This window comes from Peromyscus californicus, unplaced genomic scaffold (assembly GCF_007827085.1).
Source record: "Peromyscus californicus insignis strain IS unplaced genomic scaffold, ASM782708v3 Scaffold_14__1_contigs__length_90479793_seg_2, whole genome shotgun sequence".
Taxonomy (NCBI): Eukaryota; Metazoa; Chordata; class Mammalia; order Rodentia; family Cricetidae; genus Peromyscus; species Peromyscus californicus.
Window position 1 is genome coordinate 21,310,662 of NW_026294436.1, and position 21,757 is coordinate 21,332,418.

The 21,757-nt window shown below is 43.7% G+C and overlaps 1 protein-coding gene across 2 annotated transcripts in view; it reads left to right on the plus strand.

Moving 5' to 3' along the window:
• The window catches only part of Kdm5b (lysine demethylase 5B), a 77,403-nt gene extending 61,140 nt beyond the window's left edge, over positions 1–16,263 (plus strand). The window contains exons 20-27 of one of the 2 annotated variants that reach the window (XM_052737014.1): positions 1,217–1,355; positions 2,719–2,898; positions 3,786–3,944; positions 7,089–7,574; positions 10,271–10,382; positions 12,294–12,448; positions 13,719–14,039; positions 14,568–16,263. In XM_052737014.1, the coding sequence (XP_052592974.1) occupies positions 1,217–1,355; positions 2,719–2,898; positions 3,786–3,944; positions 7,089–7,574; positions 10,271–10,382; positions 12,294–12,448; positions 13,719–14,039; positions 14,568–14,705 (1,690 nt within the window). In that variant the 3' untranslated portion in view covers positions 14,706–16,263. Of the gene's footprint in view, positions 1–1,216; positions 1,356–2,718; positions 2,899–3,785; positions 3,945–7,088; positions 7,575–10,270; positions 10,383–12,293; positions 12,449–13,718; positions 14,040–14,271 lie in introns of both variants that reach the window. The other variant, XM_052737013.1, reaches the window with a different exon arrangement.
• The last annotated feature ends 5,494 nt before the right edge of the window (positions 16,264–21,757 follow it).

Consider the following 21,757-nt stretch of genomic DNA (forward strand, 5'->3'; position numbering starts at 1 on the left):
CTTTTTTAAAGATAAAATTAAATGAAATTTCCCTCTACTTTCCAATGATACTATCTTTGGGAGAAGAAAAAGTTTACAAATAATGTGCAACTATTCAAACTTACAGTTAATAGATAGAATTCAGAGTCATGAAATATAACGTCTGAGAGTTGACTTGTTTATTCTATGCAGTGATGATAATGCTGAGTATTTTCAGTAGAAGTAACTGTATTTTACTATTGCTGAGTAAGTCAGGATGTTAATCTGAGTAGACTTTTAGATTTAGGTGTGTTAGCTATCTGCACCAGAGGTGAAAATGGAGTCATTTCCTAATCTTGTTTTCTGTATGGTAGATCCTTATTGGTTTAGTGGACAGTGTAAACATTAAACATTTTAGGGTAGATACTGTTTTGTAATTTTTTTTTAATAATTTATTTTTATTTTATGTTCATTGGGGTTTCACCTGCATGTATGTTTGTGCGAGGGTGTCAGAAGGCCTGGAGTTGGAGTTACAGACAGTTGTAAGCTGTCATGTGGGTGCTGGGAATTGAACCCGGGTCTGGAAGAGCAGCCAGTGCTCTCAACCACTGAGCCATCTTTCCAGCCCCGTTTTATATATATATATATATTTTTTTTTTTGGTTTTTTCGAGACAGGGTTTCTCTGCGTAGCTTTGCGCCTTTCCTGGGACTCACTTGGTAGCCCAGGCTGGCCTCGAACTCACAGCCGTTTTATATTCTTATAAATAGTGGTCATTGAGTAGAGGATGTGACTTTTTTTTTTTAGACAATTTACATTTTCTTAGTTTATCTGATTCTTGAAGTCTTACTACCTTAACACAGAAGATTTCTAATTGTGTATTACTTTATGCAGTAGAACTTTGTGTTATATCATAAACTCAGGGACAGATAGAACTAAAATGCAGTTTTGGAATCTGGAGATCACCTCTTAAAAGTGCCTTCTGCTCTGTTATAGCACACAAGCTCAGATTCCAGCACCAAGCTCACAAGTGCCTTTAACTCTAGCTCCAGGGCTTCTGGTGCCCTCTGCGCGCGCACACACATATAGAATGATGAAAATCTTACTTGCTCTTTAATTCCAACTGAGTTAATTGATCAGTGCTATGAATAAAGATTTTTTTTTTAACCATAATGAATTTGTTTCGAAATTATTTTCCTAGTCTCTTGGTAAGTATAAGAAAAATGCAGTCCTGATATGTCTTTGTTTTGCTTTTGTAGACCACGGCATTCTTTGAATAGTCTTGCTACAGCACTAAAGGAAATCGAGGAGATCCCTGCCTATCTGCCCAATGGTGCAGTCTTGAAAGATTCAGTGCAGAAAGCCAGAGACTGGCTTCAGGATGTAGATGCCCTGCAGGTTGGTTCAAAAAGAAAAAAAAATGTCATGAATATTAGTGCAATTAGCCGTGGTTTTTTCCCTCCCCAAACAGAAGTAGGAAAGAAGCTTTTCAACTGCTGGTCCCCAGCAGTCCTTGTTGCCTTCAGGGTTGTGACAGCAGAGGGGACAGGAGCTGGTCACAGCCCTGGGAGTTGAGCGTTAGCTCACAGGTGTTACATCTCTCAGCCTGGGATCTGAAGCTGTGACAGCTCTCAGACACATAATGACCATGCCTGCAGGTTGTCTCCTCGGGCTTCTTAGAGCCTGTGGCGTCTCTCAGATGGTTGTCAAATGACTTCAGTGTGGCTGCTAGGTCCTCTGGAAGAGCAGCCAGTGCTCTTCATCTCTGAGCCATCTCTCCAGCCCAGTCCTATGAAATGTCTTTCATTCTTTGACAGTTTCCCCAACTTCTTCTCCCACTCCCTAGATAACCTTTAGCTGAGTCCTCTCCCCTCTTCATGTCCCCCTCTTTTTAACCTATGGACCTATCCTTGACATAGGAATCAGAATCTCTGGGATGGGGACCAGTTAATTGTGTTTAAATGAATTTCCCAGATGATTTTTTTTTTTTTTTTTTTTTTTTTTTTCTCGAGACAGGGTTTCTCTGTGTAGCTTTGCGCCTTTCCTGGAACTCACTTGGTAGCCCAGGCTGGCCTCGAACTCACAGAGATCCGCCTGGCTCTGCCTCCCAAGTGCTGGGATTAAAGGCGTACGACACCACCGCCTGGCTTTGTTTTGTTTTTAAAGATAGTTTCTCTGTGTAATAGCTCTAGCTGTCCTGGAACTTGATTTGTAGACCGGGCTGACCTCGAACTCACAGAGACCCCACCTGCCTCTGCTTCCTAAAGGCATGTACCACCACCAGATGATTCTTACTGGATTTTCTAACTCATTTTAATTTCCTGAATAGTTTATACTGAATTATTTTAGTAATTCTACTGGCAAAATGAATTGGAGTAAAATGCTATTGTTAATCTTTTTTAAAATGTAAGTCAAAAGTCTTGGGTTAGTACAAATTTATTTCTGTTGAAGTAAATTTCTTTGATACTGTTCATAGGGACCAGTGTGATAGATGAATTGATCAATGGATATAAATATAAATTTATAGAGTATGAATAACCAGATAAAAGGAATAATTATCTCACATTAATTTTTTTATCTATTGGAGCCTAGCATTAACTAGATTTGTGGGCTATTTGTTAAATGAAAAACAAATGTTTCTCTTTCCTCCCCACCCCCACTCTTGGTGAATTGAACATGTTGAAGTCATAGGTCATTGATCTTGGGCCAGACTGAATTATGCTTTTCTTAATTTACATAGAAGTATTTGTTTCTTTATTAGGCAGGAGGACGTGTGCCAGTGTTAGAAACACTCATTGAACTTGTTGCAAGGGGCCGGTCTATCCCAGTACATCTGACTCCTTTACCAAAATTGGAATTACTAGTAGCTGAAGTTCAGGCTTGGAAAGAATGTGCTTCTAAAACATTCTTGACTGAGAATTCACCATATTCTCTGTTAGAGGTAAGTTTGCAACCACCTCTAGTTTGAGTACTTTCCAAAGCATGCAAAAATGCCCTCGTTGGTGGATCTATCTACTGTGAGTTGTTTTTAGCAACCTTTAAATGCTTCTGGCTACATGTAGGCTGTAGTCCGTTGATATTTAGAGAAGACCGTTTTTCCGTTAGGTTTTCTTTCCTGTACTATGGAGCCTCGCTCTGTAGCCAGGCGGTCTTGCAATTGTGGCAGTCTTCTGTGCTTTCTCTTATGTTTAGGAACTACAAGTGTGTACATCATACCTGGTTTCTGTTTATGGTCAAATTAGAATCTAAACCTGGCTGGGATTCACTACTTTCATTTTATCTTATTTTTATTTTGTGTGTGGGTGTTTTCCTACATGTATATCTGCACCATGTGTGTACAATGCCTGAGTAAGGCAGGATTCCCTCTAACTGCTGTGAACTGCGTGGGTGCTGGGAATTGGATTCCAGTCCTGAAAGAGCAGCTAGTGATCTTAACCACTGCATTTTAGTAAACTTAATAAATGACCTCACCAGCTTTTCATAAAAAGTGCTTAAGCTGTATTTTTTTATATCTCTTGTAAGCTGGTGTTTATGCATTTTTATAGGAATCAGTTAGCATATATCACATTTTTACTTATTTAATTAAATCTGTAATAAAGGTCTATTTTTTCAACCATGCTTCCCCTTTCCTTTTTTTCCCCCTTTTTAATCGTTACTTTGTGTGTGTGTACCCACATGCACATGAGTAGAGTTTTCAGACTTCAGCCGCATATTTCAAAGAAAATGATAGATGATAAGAAATGTATGTCCTGCTCACTACTTAGGCTTTTAACTTGCCTAATCTGAAAGCTGTTTCAACAATGGTTGTGTTTTCTCTCATGTTATTAGGTGCTTTGTCCAAGGTGTGATATTGGCCTTTTGGGGTTGAAAAGGAAACAGAGAAAGTTGAAGGAGCCCCTACCAAGTGGGAAGAAGAAAAGCACCAAGCTAGAGAGTCTGAGTGACCTGGAGAGGGCCTTAATGGAAAGCAAAGAGACCGCCTCAGCTGTGCGTAGTAATGTCTTTTTCTGGCTTGTTTTTGGGGAGGGTAGTTTCTTACCCTTTTAGGTACTAGTGGGAGTATTGGCATGGTTAGTAGAGTAACTTGAAAAGTGCTTGAGTTTGCCAAAAGGATTTTTGAAAATTGTCAAGTTTAAAGATAGTTGTTAGGGCCAGGCTGTGGTGGCACACACCTTTAATCCCAGTAATTGGGAGGCAGAGGCAGGTGTGCCTCTAGGAGTTGGAGGCCAGCCTGTTTTACAAATCGAGTTCCAGGACAGCCAAGGCTACACAGAGAGACCCTGTCTTGAAAAACAAAAACAAAACACTGTTTCGGTGGTAAAAACACTTGCCTGGCATTAATGAGTTCCTGAATTCTGCAAAATAATAAAATACAAGACATCCCCAGTGGTGCATAAAATTTGGAGTAGGCTATCCAATCTGAGTCTTCATTTGTTTGAGACGGGCCAGGCTGGCCTTTGCCTCGTGAGTGCTGGGATCAAATGTGTGTGTCACCATGCCTGACTTAGTCTAAGTCTTGAATATTGAGACTTGCATATCGGTTTATCTAGAAATACTAACTAGTTAGGAGATCAAGGCTGCCAGAAAGGGCATACAAGTTAACTTGTTAACTTGCCATAGGAGACACTTTAAAAGTATACCAGAGCTGGGTAGGGTGGGACTCAGGAGGCAGAGGCAGGTGGATCTGTGAGTTCCAGGCCAGTCAGTTATATAATGAGACCCTGTCTCAAAAACGTGTGGGGTGTGTGTGTGTGTGTGTGTGTGTGTGTGTGTGTGTGTGTGTGTGTGTGTGTGTGTGTGTAGGTGTAGCATAATGTCCTGATGAAAAGGGAATAGCTGTGAGATTTGGATGCTTTAATGACAGAGCATTGTCTGGTGATTGCTCAGTGGGTGAAGGCCCTTGACAAAAGTTGGAGCATTGCCTCTTAAAAATACAGTCTTATGCTGGGCGGTGGTGGCGGCGGCGGCACACGCCTTTAATCCCAGTAATTGAGAGGCAGAGACAGGTGGATCTCAGCGACTTCGAGGCCAGCCTGGGCTATAAAGTGAGTTCCAGGACAGCCAGGACCCCCCCCCCCCCAAAAAAAAAAAAATTTACAGTCTTGTGTCACTTAACAATGGGATTAATTCTGGGGAATGTATTGTTTGTCAGTTTAGTCATTGTATGAGTATCATACCAACTGATACAGACTAATGTCTACAATGGCAGTAGACAATATAGTCTTAGCGGGATCACTAGTATATACTGTTCTGTAGCCGTAAGTTTCTCTGGTCCTGCCTGGCCCCACTACCTAAGGAACAGCAAGATTTCACCAGACTGGTAATGCCGCAGCCATGTGACAACCTATAGATTAATAGAAATGGGTTGAGTTAGGTTATAATAGCCAGCTAGCAAGAAGCCTGAGCCACAGGCTATTCAGTTCATAATTATTATAAGCCTCTATCTGTTTACTTGAGATCAAGCAGCTACTGGATGTGGGTGGGAGAGATTCTTCCCAACAGTGGGGCCGTGTAGGACCAGAGAAACTTATTGCTATACTGTCCTGTTGACTAAAACATCATTACACAGTGTGTGACTGAATAAACTTCACTGTGGAACTAGACCGAATGAGCCACAGCACCTTTTCTGCTGTAACTATCGGACCTCTTGGGGTTCACATGGAATTGCCTTGGTGTCTTTATGAATTTTGACACCTTGGAGTCTTTTCTTCTTTATTAAAGACAGTCAAGTCTTAGGAAAGTTTTGTTTTTCCCTTAGAGTATGTTTGTGTGTCTGCTACTTACTTGAGTACCATTCTGGTGTTTTCAAGGTAGCTACTGTGTCTATGGTTCATTTTATGAAGACTTCATTGGAAATGATAGTTCTTTCCTTGAAACACACAAATGCCTATTTCAACTTCGCATCTTTCATAGATTCTAGTGTCTGCCCATCTAATACATGGGCTCCTTGTTTAAGGATTCTCTTGTGTAATAATCTGTGGATATGGTAAGGTCCTAAGAGGTCAGTCATTTGCTTTCCATTGCTAAAGTGTAGGAGGGGACCTTATTATCATGTAGCATACATGCATATATATGTACATATCTACTTATATGAACATTACATTAACAAAAATAGATCTAAGTATGCCTTAAGTTTGTTATTTGATTTACTTCTGTACCTATCCCTGCCACAAGAAAATAAAAAAGTCCTTCATTCATGTATCCACTTCTCCAATCTGCAAAGAAGTAATGGGGAATTCATTCTGTCCTTATGACTCAGGCACCTCACCTGGTGACTCAAGATTGATCTGGCTTTTTGAGGCAGGGTTTCTCTGTGTGTCCTGGTTGTCCTAAAACTTGCTCTGTAGACCAGGCTGGCCTCTAACTCACAGAGATCTGTCTGCCTCTGCCTCCCGAACGCTGAGATTAAAGGTGTGCACCACCCACCTGTCCCCAGATGGCTTTCTATTTAAGTATTTTGTCAGGGACTAATTTCATAGCCTGTTAATTGCTGTGTTCATCACATGGATGACTTAGTAGTGAACAGCAGTAGACATAGAGCTGCCACTGTGGTGACTGCTTGAGCACCCCCAACCCCCATTGTATAGTTCAGGCTGGACTCAAACTTGGACACTATTCCTGTCTTAGTTAGCCTCCTGAGTGCCATGCTTTCAGTCTTGAACTGCCACACTGCCTGGCTCTAGACTTTTCTGTCTAGACCTTCCTGGAAGGCCACAAAATCTAAGGGAATGAAAAGTAGTAGAAAAGGTCAGATGTAAGTATACAGAAAGTATCAGTGCCAGTCTTCCCAGAGAAGTAACTACTGTAGGCCATAAGCTTACAAGTTGGACTTTTAACAAGTGGTGTAGGTTAAGTGATTGCACACTGTATTTACTATGTGCAAGGCAGAGAGTGTTTTGTCTCATCTCTCTCATTTGATTCTCATCATGGACCTTGTGTGGTACATATTGTTGGCATATTCATTTTGTGCATGCAGAAATTTAGGGATAGTGGAATGTGGCTTAGCTTGCTCTGGATTTGAGTGCAGATAAATAATCAATCTACTCTGGAGCCCATCTAACTTAGCATCTTGAGTTGTGGAGGAGGGATAGTTCTCTATGACAACATGCTTGATGGCTAACTCCTTTTCAGATGGCAACTCTTGGGGAAGCTCGCCTAAGAGAGATGGAAGCTTTGCAGTCCCTCAGATTTGCCAATGAAGGAAAATTGCTATCCCCTGTTCAAGATGTGGAGATGAAAGTCTGCCTGTGTCAGAAGACTCCAGCGACTCCCATGATCCAGTGTGAACTCTGCAGGGATGCTTTCCACACTAGCTGTGTAGCAGTACCCAGTATTTCACAAAGCCCCCGGATTTGGCTTTGTCCTCATTGTCGGAGGTCAGAGAAGCCTCCATTAGAGAAAATTCTGCCCCTGCTGGCCTCCCTACAGCGTATTCGAGTCCGTCTTCCTGAGGGGGATGCACTTCGCTATATGATTGAAAGAACCGTGAACTGGCAACATAGAGCCCAGCAACTGCTTTCTTCAGGGAATCTAAAACTTGTACAAGACCAAGTGGGCTCTGGACTGTTGTTTAGCAGATGGCAGGCCTCAGCAGGACAGACCCCAGAGACAAACAAGGTGAGCCTGGGTTTGTAGGGTATTGACCTCTACATAGCTCTGCGGTTACGTCTGCTGTTGCCCTTCTTGAGAGCATCTCTCCTCCTGTCACTAGCATTCCTGTGGCACTTACTTACCTATCACTTCTCTCTTTAGGGGCCATTCACCTCTGCTCTGTCCTTTTAGTTTTCTCTGTCTCTCATTGTCAGAAGTTTTTGTTTGTTTGCCTTAAAAATTACCATTCTTAACTATTACTGTGTGTGCTCATGCACATGCATGATTTGGGGGCACTGCCTAAGTAGGAATGTCTAAAGGCCGTTTCTGTCCATTAGTTCTCTCCTTTACCTTCACATGGCTTGTTCTGAGAACTCTGGTCATCAGGCTTATGCAGCAAGCCATCGAACAGCCCTGCCCTTGATTTTTGAGATGAGTCTCACCTAGCCCAGACTGGTCATGAACAACACACTGTGTCTGAGGATGATGCTGAGCTTTTGTCCTCTTGCCTCTATCTCCTGAGTGCTGAGGTTATAGGCCTGTGAGATGATTGGGTTCTGGGGATTCAGACTAGGGCTTCATGCATGCTAGTCAAATGCTTGACCAACTGAACTGCATCCCCACTGTCAGGAGTCTTAAACATTCTGTTTCTCTTGTGCACGCCTGTACCTTTTTGTATAACAGATAATTTTTCTACTTCATTCTGTTAACCCGTATGCATGTTTAATTCATGCATATACTTTTATTTTAAAATTTTGCTTGATTGAAATTTTTTTCCTTTCATGTAAATCACTGTAGAAAGGGAAACCACCACCTGCTTTGTTCTTTTCGCCTTTAAAGGAAGAGTAGTATTTGAAGGGTCAGATGCATTTGCACATTTTTGTGTATAGGCCCCTGGGCAGGTTCCTTAGGAGTTGTCTACCTTGTTTTTTTCAGACAGGCTTTCTCACCAGTTAACCCAAGGCTCACCAGTTAAGCTAGCTTGCCTGGCCAGTGGGCTCCAGGGATCTGCTTGTCCCCTACTCTCTGGTGCTGGGATTCATTACTAGTACATGCTACCATGCCTAACTTATTGTTCGGTCTGTTTGTTTGCTTGCTATAATGTGGGTGCTGGAGATCAAACACATGTGTTCATGCTTATGACAAACATGTTACAAACTGAGCTCTCTCCCTAAGTTCCTATTCATGATCTTATTATCAAGAGGTAGATTCTCTGACCATGTTGCAGTGGATGGTCAGTTTCCTGGTCTGCTGTAGATGGGCTGCCGGAAAAGAGTGAAGAGAAAAGAAAGTGCAGTTAGAATGGCAAGTCAGTCTTAGCCGGGCGGTGGTGGCGCACGCCTTTAATCCCAGCACTCGGGAGGCAGAGAGAGGCAGGCGGATCTCTGTGAGTTCGAGGCCAGCCTGGGCTACAGAGTGAGTTCCAGGAAAGGCGCAAAGCTACAAAGAGAAACCCTGTCTCGAAAAACCTAAAAAAAAAAAAAAAAAAAAAAAAAAAAAATTAAGATTTATTATTTATGTGTAGGTGTGTTTTGCCTGCATGTACATGTGTACCACATGTGTGCCTGGTGCCTGCAGAGGTCTGAAGAAGGCACTGGATTCCCCTGGAACTGGAGTTGCACTATGTGGGTGTTGGAAATTGAACCCAGGTCCATTGCAAGAACAAGTGCTCTTAACTGCTGAGCCAACTCTGCAGCCCCTTTAAATTGTTTTTACAATTATGTGTTTGTGTACTTATACCCAGGAACCCGCTCTCTCCTTCCATCCTGTGAGCCCTGGTCATTGAACTCAGGTCATTTGGCATGGTCGCAAGCACCTTACCGACTGAGCCATTTTGCTGGCCCCTATCCCAATATATTTCTGTAACAAAGATATTTACAAACTGGGCATAGTAGAACTCACCTGTATCCTTAGCTATTCAGAAGACTGAGGCAGTTAGGATCATTTGAGCATGGGAGTTTTTTTTAGACCAGGCTGGACAATGTAGAGACATCCCATCTCTCTAAACAACTCGAGGCATAGCCTGGTGTGTTTGCCTGGGATTTGACTCCCAGCACCACAAAGGAGAGGAAAGGAGGAGAGAGTCACAATTCTTGGGCTTGGCTGATCACAGATGCGGGAGTTGAGTGCTTAGCAGAGCAAAGGTAAGGACTGAAAACTGCCTGTCCTACTTTACTTGTTCCTCTTCAGGCTTCTGAAACGGCAAGTGATTAAAGGTTTGCTGCTGTGTGGGCAGCCAGCAAGAGGGAGGGCCACTGTATGCCTTTATCAGGGGTGTGCTGAGAGTGTAGCTATTAATAAAGGGAAGGACACAATTGTTGCTTGTTTTTTGAGACAGGGTTTCATAGAGCCATGGATGTCCTCAAATCCTGGCCCTGCTGCTGTCACCCCTCAAGTGCTGGGCTTACAGGTGAATGCCATCACGCTGTTACCCGCTCTTTGAGTAAAAAGAGTTACATACTCATTGAAACTCTTGAGTTGATCTGTTCTCTTGAGAGAAAATGGTTTCTTTCCCCAATATTTTCACCTCTCTGAGATCAGTCTGAGTAAAATTGAGAAGTTGAATGTCTTTGTTTCTAGGAGGGTTGGTTTGTCCGATTTTGGATGCCAGAGGAGACTTAACTGAAAAAATAGTCTTTTATTTGAGAAGCTACTTTCATTGGACTGGTAGGAGTGTTTTCAATCTGTAAAAGCCTTGTAATAAGGTGTTTCTCTTCCATTAGGTGTCTCAACCTCCTGGTACAACATCCTTTTCGTTGCCTGATGACTGGGACAACAGAAGCTCATATTTACAGTCTCCCTTCTCTGCTGGACAGAGTTGTGTCCCCCTTCATGGTTTGTGTTTTATTTTATATATTTCTAGATAGTAACAGGCCATCTTGCTTAGGTTTTTGTAATAGATGATCTGTTATCCTCAAGAACTGTATGCTTGCCAGGTATGGTGTTGCATATGTATAACATCAGCATTCAGGAGGCTGAGGCAGGAGGATTATGAGTTCAAGACCTTCTGGGCTACATAGCAAGGTCCTGTTTCAAAAATAACAAATCCAACCCAAAGACCTTTATTACCATGCATTTTCTGCATAGTTAAGTGATGGCTCTTATTTGAAGATTTATAACTGCGAAGGATACAGGAATGCATCCTCTATTACTCTTAGGGATAACACTAAGCACCATGTATTTTGGTCAGATGCTAAGTCACGGACTACCTTGTTGTTTTAGACTTTCAGAGGATAATAGGGGGACCCCATATTTGAAACCTACCTCCTTCTTCTTTTTTTCCTTCAGATAAGGCCTCAAATGCCTCAAATTCAATGTTTAGTCAAAAATGATCCTTTTTTTTTTTAGCATTTTTTATTTATTTTTATTTTATTGGTGTGGGTGTTTTGCCTGCCTGTATGTCTATACTGTGTGCATGCAGTGCCTACAAAGGCCATCAGATCCCTGGGACTGTAATTACAGACAGTTGTGAGCCACCATGTGGGTACTGGGAGTTGAACCTGGGCCCTCTGGAAGAGCAGCCAATGCTCTTAACTTCTGAGCCATCTCTCCAGCCCCAAACAATGATCTTGAACTCATGGTCCAGGTTCCACCTGCCAAGTGCTGGGATTACAATTACAAGTGTGTACTATCACACCTGGCTTTCTCTTTCCCCTTCTCCTCTCCCTTGTCCTCTTTTTCTTCTACTGTGTGTGTGTGTGTGTGTGTGTGTGTGTGTGTGTGTGTGTGTGTGTGTGTGTTTGAGATGGGGGTTTCATTAGCCAGAGCTGGCCACAAACTCCCTATGTAGCTGAGGATGAACTTGAACTCCTGATCCTCCTACTTCCATATTGAGGTGCTGGGATTATAAGTGTGTACCATCATACATAGCCCTCCTTAGAGTTCTGCCTAAAGTTTCAGTGACCCTTCGTCATTCTTCTCAGTGTGTTTAGTCATGTGGGCTGAGCTCCTTACTCTACTCAAATTTGTTGATGCTCTAGGCCAGCAGTTTCTTCTTCTGGTTTCTTCTCTGTAGACCTGTCTGTCCTCGAACTTGCAGAGAGAACCTGTCTCTGCCTCTCAAGTGCATGTGCCACCACCACCTGGCCTACCTGGCAGGCCAGCAGTTTCTTTTGTGACAGTGAAATCTGTCAACACAGAAGACAGGATCTATTTTGTATTAGCAATAGGTAAAGATTGAATTCTGATGGGGTGGGTATTTCCCTTGGAACCAAAGTCTTAGGAAATCTACCTTAGCCTCTCTTTGTTGTATTATGGTGTCTTAGTTAGGGTTTCTGTTGCTGTGAAGACCATGACCGCAGGAAAAACGTGTAATAAAGGGAAAACATGTATAATTGGGGTGACTTACAGTTCAGAAGTTTAGTCCATTGTGATATGGTGATGTTCTGGCAGACATGGTGCTGGTGAAGGAGCTGAGAGTCCTACATCTTAAACTGCAGGTAACAGGAAGTGAACTGACACACCAGGCATGGTGGGAGCACATATGAGACCTCAAAGCCCGCCCCCACAGTGACACACTTCCTCCAACAAGGCCACACCTCCTAAGAGTGCCACTCCCTATGAACTTATGGGGGCCAATGACATTCAAACTACCACATACGGTTTAGGCACATTATGTAAACCTAACAAACTGACCAAAATGAAAGGCAGAAGTAGCATGGGGACAGTCTTGTGTGCCTGACAAACTTAAATGTGTACATACTAAATCTCTCCGTTCCCGTTTTGATTGGGTTTGGTCTTGAACAGGTGTGAGTCTAGAAGTGAATGAGCTGTTGATGGAAGCCCAGCTGCTCCAGGTATCCCTTCCTGAAATTCAGGAGCTCTATCAGACTTTACTTGCAAAGCCAAGCTCTGCTCAGCAGACTGACCGAAGCTCACCAGTCAGAGCCAGTAGTGAAAAGGTGAGTGACAAGCTGCTGGGGAGCATGTCTGCAGCAAATTGTGTACCTCACAGCTCTGTTCTGTAACAGGACAGACCCTGGAACATTTGTAACAGCTTGAGAGTCACAGCTTAGATTTGTTGATATCTGAATTTTTTCTTTTTTCCTTTTTAGGGAACTGTTCTCATCACTCCATTGAGATAGTATAGTGAGAAGTAGGATTATTTTGCTCTGTAGAAGCAATGCTATAAAGATGAAAATTGTAGCTGAAAAGGCCTTTTGTTAGTAACGATTTTAAAGATGCTAGATAACAAATGCTTTTCTTTACTTCTCCAAACCAGGAGGCTAAGACTGTGGATGGAGAGGCTAGGGTGTTTATCTTAGATGCTGAAAGACATGTAATGTCCTATTCCCCATCCCGCCTCCCCTCACCCCCACCCCTCTCCTGTGTATTTTTGTATGATGTGTGTTTATGTGTATACGTTTCTGCTGCATGTGGATCCTTGATTGCTCTCTACCGGATTCGTTGAGATAGGATCTCTGAATTGGACAAAGAGTTTGCAGATGGGCTATTCTTGTTAGTCATCTTGTTCCAGGGATCCCTTGTCTCTGCCTTACAAGGCTGAAACCACAGACAAGCCACCACAGCCATTGAGTATTGACATGGATTTGGGGGGCTCCCTCTGGCCCTTTTGCTTTCATGGCAAGAACATGAACTGCTATGCCATCTCCCCAGCTCCTGCAATGTCCTGTGTCTCAACATAGTTAAGAGCCTCTGCTCCCTTCTAGCTCTGTAAGGAGCCTGTCACACACAAAGCCCCCCAGAATATAGTCAGGATAAAAAAAGGACTAGGAAAACTGAAGCCACAATGAAAAGACCCGCATGGAAGGTGCCCTGAAGACTGATTACAGATTGAGTTAATCAGTTAATTTTACTTCTGAAAGGGTTGGAATGTATGGCCTTCACAAACAGAACATCTAGTCACTCACTCAAGGTAAAAAGAAGGGTCTGTGTGTATCTTCGCTCTTCTGGTGCCAGTGGGCCACCTTGAGGGTCAGTCCTGTCATTAACACCCTTTCCCAGTGCTCCCCCAGTTCACAAACAGTGAGGAGGGATCCTGGAAGTTAAGCTGGTTGTTCTTGAGGACTAGGAGAGAAGAGATGGTAATGGTTAAGAAGCAATATAAACTGAAGGGTCATTTGGTTGCTTGGTTGTGTGTTTTCTTCAGTTGCATCAGTTTTAGTAAGGGGCAAACTGAAGGCTAAAATTGAATTGCCATCTTCCACCCAGAATGATTGCCTTCGAGGGAAACGAGATGGAGTCAACAGTCTTGAGAGAAAACTGAAGAGACGCCCAGAAAGAGAAGGCCTTCCCAGTGAACGGTGGGATCGAGTTAAAAAAATGCGGACCCCTCAAAAGAAGAAAATCAAATTGAGTCACCCCAAGGACATGAACAATTTCAAATTAGAAAGAGAGCGTAGCTATGACTTAGTCCGTAATGCTGAAACTCATTCCCTGCCCTCAGACACATCCTACTCCGAACAGGAGGACTCTGAGGATGAAGATGCCATCTGTCCAGCTGTGAGCTGCCTGCAGCCAGAAGGAGATGAGGTCAGTGAGGTTTGGGCCATAGAGGACGTGCTTTCCCTTAACTCAGAAACCCTGTAAGCTAGACCTCATCTCCTTGGGTCTTTCTCCTCTGCTTGTCTGCTTTGAGCTGATCTGAAAGGATTGCTCAGTTTCCCCTACTGATATCTCTGCTTTTAACCATCGGTCCTGGGTCTCCTCCCTTTTCTTGAAGAAACTCTGGTTCTTCCCTTTTTTCCTTCTCTCGCTCCTCCAGCTTTCGCCATCCCGGCGCCCGGAAGGTGGGAGGGATGCTGATGGAGTGCCCTTGTGCTTACGGCCACAGGGCAGCACTGTCTACCCCAAAGCAGCACAACTGGAAGAGTGACTCTGCCTCGGTTGCTTTGGCGGTGGGACAGCTACACCCTGTGCTTAGCTGTTGTGCCAGAGGCCCCAGTGCTGGGACAGTGGCCGTTAGTGGCAAACGACCTGAATATCTTGAGGCTGGCCTGCCCAATTTTGAATGGCATTTTTTTCCTCTGAACACCCCATCTCCCTGCTCTTTGTAACCAGGTGGACTGGGTCCAGTGTGATGGCAGCTGCAATCAGTGGTTTCATCAGGTCTGTGTTGGTGTCTCTCCAGAGATGGCAGAGAAAGAAGACTACATCTGTGTGCGCTGTACTGCAAAGGACGCACCAAGCCGAAAGTAAAAACAAAACACACTCACTTCCTGTAATTCAGGACTCCAACAAGAAGCTCTCCTCAATCTCAGCAAAGCTACAGGACTGGGTCAAGCCAGCCTGTGCACGGTGCTATTTCTATTCCTTGTGGGATCATTTTTCCAGAACTCTTTGAAAAAAAGAAAAAAAAAAAACTAAAAAAATTTTTGACACTTTTTGTATTTTTTTTTCCTTAAGAGCTGTTTGTGGTTGTTGAAGTTTAAAATGCTGACTGTTTTTTGCAGGGGTCTCTACCGATTTCGAAGGTATTGGAGTTTGCACCTTTTCGTGTACAGCATTAACATTATACTTCTGCCTGGGATTTACCGGCTTAAGAGTCCAACTCAGTTTCAGGGCCCAGAAAGGGCATCAGAATTCCAGTAACCCTCACTGAGAAACCGTTCTCCTTCACTCTGTTACCACACTGGGGGAATTTAAGTTTTTCACTTTGGGGTTTTTGTTCCTTTCTTTCTTTGCTTCTTTTTCTTTCTGGTAGGCTAGGTTTATTTATCTGAGCAATAACTTCTATGTTGGTTTCAGTGACTGGAATTAAAACAAACTTCTAAACAGTGTGTTGGTGCTTTAGCATTTGGTTAATGTACAGGACGCAAATGTCTGGTTTCTAGTGTCACTGATGAACTAGTGATGTAGAAAGAGACTGCGCTGTAAGTCATCACCACGGCTGTAGTTTGCCTTTGTCCCTGCCCATTTCTTTCTTTCTTTTTTTTTTTTTTTAAGATTGTATCAAATGTTGCAGTTTATATTGTGGAATAATAAATCCTTGGTCCTATTGTAACACTAGACTACAGCGTCTTCTGCCCTCGACCTGTGGGCCTCCAGAACCAGAAAGGGTTGCTTGCTTTTGCTTCTCCCCAGGCAGACTGCAGCAGAAATGTGTTTGCTTCAAACTTGCAGAGATTCTGTCTTTATAGCCTGATTCCTTACATGGGCCCTTGTCTTCATGCCCCACTGATAAAGAACCCCTGTCTTCAAAGACCAGAGCCAGTCCTTCAAGCCATGCTCTTTATAAATAAGCTCTCAGAATGTTGAAATTGTCCCTACATCACTCCAGACTTCAAATAAGTCCTTATGGAATGCTTTTTTTTAAATCGTATTTGAATTGTCAGGGAAGTTTGGTTGAGAGTTAAGATGCTGTGATTCATCATCTTAGAGAGTTGGTTTTATTGTATCAGTTGAAGTGAAACTTCGGACTACCAGCCCTACCTGCCTGGGATTCCTTTCCCACCTCTGTATTTCCATCCATCTTTACTGGTTGTGGACAGCTGTTTCCCTCCATTCTGCAAAGGGAAGGGTTCTCGGTGAGCAGAACGTTAGGCTCCTGCTTCCTTTTCCTAAATTGTTGCAGATCCTTGTTTTCCTCACTGTCTATAGCCATAAGCCTGATGGTGGGTAGAACTAGTAGATCTTTAATAAAACATCAAAAACCAGTTTGTGATGTAGCAGAGATTTAAATGTACTGTCCCTTTTATGCAGTGCAGATGATTAAATCTGTTTAAGAATAACTCGTATTAAACTGCAGTGTCCTGCAGTTGCTGTGATGTTTCTTCTTGTCTTGAAGGGGGCACTCCGAAGGCCGGGGTGCAGCTCAGTGGTAGAGCATTTGCCTAGCATAAGCAAGACCCTGGATCCCATACCCTGCACTACCAAAAGTAAATAAGGCTCGAAGAATAAAGGACTTCTGCTAAAAAAGTCTGACTTTTGAGGCCTTTCCCCATCTAGTGTAAGCCTTCCTTCCCTCCAGGTCTTAATAGTAGTTTGGTTTGCTCATTTGAGATAAGAGTTTCATGTGGCCCCAAGCCGGCCATGTAGCCAAGAGTGACATTGAACTTGTGGTTGTCCTGCCTCTCTACTCCTGAATTCTGGGATTACAGGTGTACACTACCATGCCTGATTCATGTGGTGCCAGGGAATCAAACTGAGAGGGCCTTGTGCCCAGGTAATCACTGTACCTGGTGCACAATCTCTGATATTAGCATCCTTGCTGGGATAGCTGCTACTTCATTAGTGGGAGATTTGAACTGTCTCCTCTCCAAGCGGGAATCATGTTTTTCTTTTCTTTTTTTTTTTTTTCCTTTTTAATGTGTCAAGTTGATAACACTGAGTGTCAGCTGCACAAAATCATACTGAGTCAAAATCAAATGACACCTGGGTTTTCTTCAGTTCTTTAAATGTATTTATCTATGCTACTTTGTGCAGTGTCAAACACTACAGATGTTAGAGACATTTGGCTTCCAACTTAGGCCACCTGACTATAGACTAAGACTTTATCAAAAAATTACATTTCATTGTGCATTAGCTTTGAAGCTTGCTGATACTTTAGTAGTGGTTCTCATCCTATGGGTCGAGAGCCCTTTAGTAAACCTGTCTCCAAAGATGTTTACAGTACAATTCTTAACAATACCAAAATTACAGTTATGAAATAGCAAAGAAAATTTTATGGTTGAGGGGTCACCACAGCATGAGGGACTATATTAAAGGGTCACAGCATTAGGAAAGTTGAGAACCACTGCCTTAGAGGAACGTTGGATATGTGGAGAAAAGGTAAAATGGCCAGTGACTTGAGTTTCTGTCTTAGTGGCCCTGCGGTCCCTGTGCTTGGAGGAGGGAGGACTGGGGTTCGAGCGTGAGTCAGGGTGGCCAGTTACTGGGCAAACATGAAGATCAGAGAACTCTGTAGCAAAGGCTGGAATAGAACGCTCCACCTCACTCCAGGGACTTACTGGAAGGTTTCTTATGCAGAGTAAAGAGCTAGTTTTCCATGAAGCTAATAGCTGGAGACAGCATAATTTGACCTAGCTGTCAAGAGGCTCACTTGGGGCTGGGGAGAGTGGAGCGTCACTTTCAGTGGGGGACAGTCATACAAACCTGCTTCATTCTGTCCTGAGACGGGACAATGAGATGGTCTGGGAATGTAGTTTCTTAGAGTACCTGTCAGCATCTGTGAAACCCTCACCTTGATGCCCCAGCACTGCGTGCGCGCACACACACACACACACACACACACACACACACACACACACACACACACACAAAGTACGGTGGCACATGCATGTGATCCCAAAGAGGATTTTGCCTCCATTCAAGGCCGGCCAGGGTCAAGTAGCAAGACCCTGTTTAAAAACAAAACAAAAAACCTAGAGAGAGATTAGTTATATCTTCTGATTTGGTAGAAGTGGTGAAGATGTACCCAGCTTGCCCACCATTAAAAGCGGTGTCATAAACTGGTGTGGTGGCACACACTTGTAATCTCAGCACCTAGGATGTTGAGTCAGGATTGTGTGAGGCCATCCTGGGTTACATAGTAAGACTGCCTCCAAAAGCTGAGACAGTAAGACACGGCTTTCGGGTGCTCTGTGACTAGCTGGAGGACAATAGATGCTTCCCTGGCAGTGGCTGAAACTGGGTTTCTCTCAGCAGGGCTATACTCCAAAGGTCTGTTTTGTGGAGTCAGTCATTTCCTCCCTTTACCTGGGTCTCAGGGATGAAATTGGGCTGCCAGGCTTCTGCACCAAGCACCTTTCCTCATGAGCCAACTCCAGCCCTGCGGCCTTTGTAGTGGATTTCTACATTTCCCTCTTCCCACTGCTATCTGGATGAAGACCTGCTTATGTCTTGAAACAGGCATGAAGAGGTATTTAGCGCCCATGGTTGTTTTCCTGGACCCAGTCCTGCTGGGGTTCTCCATGTAACTGACTGAATAGATTCCTATATACTTGTAATGGGGTAAACAGGCATTTAAAATTGATCACTAAACATTAAGCCAGAGCTGGTCATTCAGTAACAAACTGACATGTGTTAGTCTGTGCTATGCGTTGGCCTATATTAAAATGTTCTGGTGAGCTGGGGATGAAGCTCACTGAAGTGAGGCCCTGAGTTTGGTTTCCTCCTGCCACGATGCTGCAGAAATAATCTGGGATACTGCTTGTGGAGAACTTCAGAAGAGCAGCGAAGATGCTATCCTTGTGAGCTCCATTTGGGGTGTCCTTCCTCAACAGTGACTGAAACACCAGTGTTTATGGCTTCTCCCTTGGTGGCCTTCTGTCCTCAGTCCTTTGCATGTGGCTCAAATTTCTCATCTTTGTCTGAGAGGCTTCATGTGTAACCTGTAAAGAAAGTGCTGCTAAAAAGTTCTAAACAAAAATGGTATAAAGCAATACTGTTGTAAATCCATTTTCCAGGCATAATCAATTTGTAAGGTATATTTCACTCTTTGCAGGCTTATGTAAACAAAATTCGTGTTTAAGCATTACATAAGAATGTTTCTGTACATTTCTATCAGCATAAATGAGGCATCTCAAGCCAGCCAGCACTCCCAGTTTGGGTTCTGGGATAAAGGGTAGAGGGCTGTGATCTGGTGAGTTTGGATATGTTTTGAATTTTTGGGATAACTTGTCTTGCAATGGAGGAATCGAATAATGAGGTTCTTGATCTGTTTCAGGTGATTAGAGACCACAGGGCTGTTCTTTCTGTTTGATAGAAACACAGAAATATAAGTTACCTTGAACATTGCTTCCAATGTAAGATAGACCAACCAATTTATTAGTTCCTGGCAAGCTTCATGCTAGAAGTTGATCTGCCTCTGCCATCTGCCCCTGCCAATGCTTTCCCACTGTCCTGGCTCTGCTGCGAGCATGCACAAAAGAAAGCCTTTGTACGTGTGATCTGGGCTGCTGGGCTGCCCTACATCATAACCAGGTCCATTCATTATACTTTGAAGTTGATATAGGATGAGGGCCTGCACAGGCTGTAAGTGCTCCCTAGGCAAAGACCATTCGCGTGGTCTACTAGGGGAATGCAGAGGTGGAGTTGAGGGAAGTCCCAGGTGGCTAAGAGTTGCCTGGTGTTTTCCAAGTCAGTCAAAGCTCTTGCAAGGCATCCATCCTAAACTCTCAGGAGACAAATCTCGGTCAAGATGAATGTAACCTGCAGCTTTCCCGATCCAACTGGAAGTGTTCTCACCTTCGCCCCACCCTGAATGGAAGGAACAAGTGTTTCATACATGTGGAGACCAGAGGTTAACCTAGTCCTGGCAGAAGTGAACTTTGGGAAGGGGATTTAAGAACAGTTTGCTGTCTCACTACTTCTTTGACCAAAACTTCCTGCAGGTTCCAGAGACTTAAGAATATTGTCTCTGAGGTTGGTGAGTGCTTCATATCTGACCTAGGTGTCAACCTACAGTCACCAATCGGCCATTGTTTATGTGTGTGGCCCTAGTATGAAGTGCCATTTTGAGAAGTCTTAAAACCTAGTGGTCATGTTTGGTCTTAAAATGGCCACCCTCTGAGTAAAATACATCCCGGTCAGATTCCTCTGCTCCACTGCGACAGGACACATGGTCAGGGCTGTGTGCCATGACTACTCACCAGGCAGGAAGCAGGTCCTGGGTACTAGCTTCTGGTCACTGCCATGCCTTGGAAAACTGAGAGGTCCTGGTTCCTTGCACTCTCTGTTTCTATCTAGCATATCCTTCACCTTTCCACCCACTGAATGAGCAAAAGCAAACAAGTAGGACTTTTCGTTGATTCAAGTGGAGTAGTGTCTGGAAGTGAAATAAAAGCGTGGGTGGGGGGCGGCAGTCCTCGATGAGTGTTCAGCTGCTCATTTTCCAGGTTGACTCAGCCTGTTCGCTGCCTGCCACTCCAGCCGTGGCCACCAGATGGCACTGTTGTGTTTCCTTGAGTACTATGGAGCCTTTTAATATTTAAGTTTATCTTGTTTAGTGGCCAAAAGGAGAGAAACAAATTAGTGAGTTTAGGTGACCTTCGGTAAGATTATCTGGTTTAAAGGCTCAGGTTTTCCTAGGGGAGAAAATACTGTGCATCGGATTAGTCACGTGCCATGTTGCAGCAGAATACCCGACACAGGCAGATGAAGGCTTTATTTTGGATCGTGGTTTGGGGGTACGGTCCACCATGGTGTGGCTTGAGATTTCATCTGCAGCCAGGAAGCAGAGAGGGGAATAGCAATGCTCAACCTAGAAGAACCGCTAATAGACATGCCCAAAGATTTGTCTCCAAATTCTTCTTACCCCATCAAGCTGATAATATAAACCATCAAAACTGCCTTCTCCAAATTCCATCTTTGAGTAGGTTTATGTACTGACTCCAGGAAGAACAGAGGTCCCCCTATTATGGACACTACCATTTAGGTGGCTGGCTGAGGTGTGCTCATGGGAAACCTCATTCTTCTCCCGGACCATATTCACTGGAGAAGATTTGAGAACAGTGGGCACTTACTGAGGGGCCAGAATTGCTAGGTCCTAAGGAAGTGATCACCCCTAGGACAGCCTGGAGAGTGAGCCTCGGGGAAGCCATTGTTAAGGATGTGTGACTTGAACTGGGGTAGCGAACCTGTGTGAGGCTTGAAGCCAACTCACAGGTTTTGCCATTGTATCATGATAACCACACCTTTTTTTTTTTTTTTTTTTTTTTGAGACAAGATTTCTTTGTGTAGTCCTGGCTGTTCTGGAACTCACTTTGTAGACCAGGCTGGCCTTGAACTCACAGAGATCTGCCTGCCTCTGCCTCCCAAGTGCTGGGATTAAAGGCATGTGTCACTACCACCACCAGGTGACTACCACACTTTTTTTTTTTAAGACTTATTTATTTTTATGTGCGTTGGTATGTTGCCTGCATGTATGTCTGTGTGAAGATGCCAGATCACCTGGAACGGGAATTATAGACAGCTGCCATGTGGGTGCTGGGAATTGAACTCTGGTCTTTTTGGAGAGCAGTCAGTGCTGTTAACTGCTAAGCTATCTCTCCAGCCCCAGCAACCACACTTTTTAAAGTTTTTTTTATCGCATTTGTGTGTGAGAACATGAGTGAGGGGGTCAGGACAACTTGGAGTTGGCTCTACCACGTGGGTCCCAGGGATGAACCCTGGTTGTCAGGTACAACGATAAAGCCCTTTCTTTACCTACGGAGCCATCTCGCTGGCCCTTGTTGAATTTTTAGAAAAACACTTCTGTAGCAAGTCCTGCCAAACATGATTCTTAGAGATTTACACACATCTAATCCTTC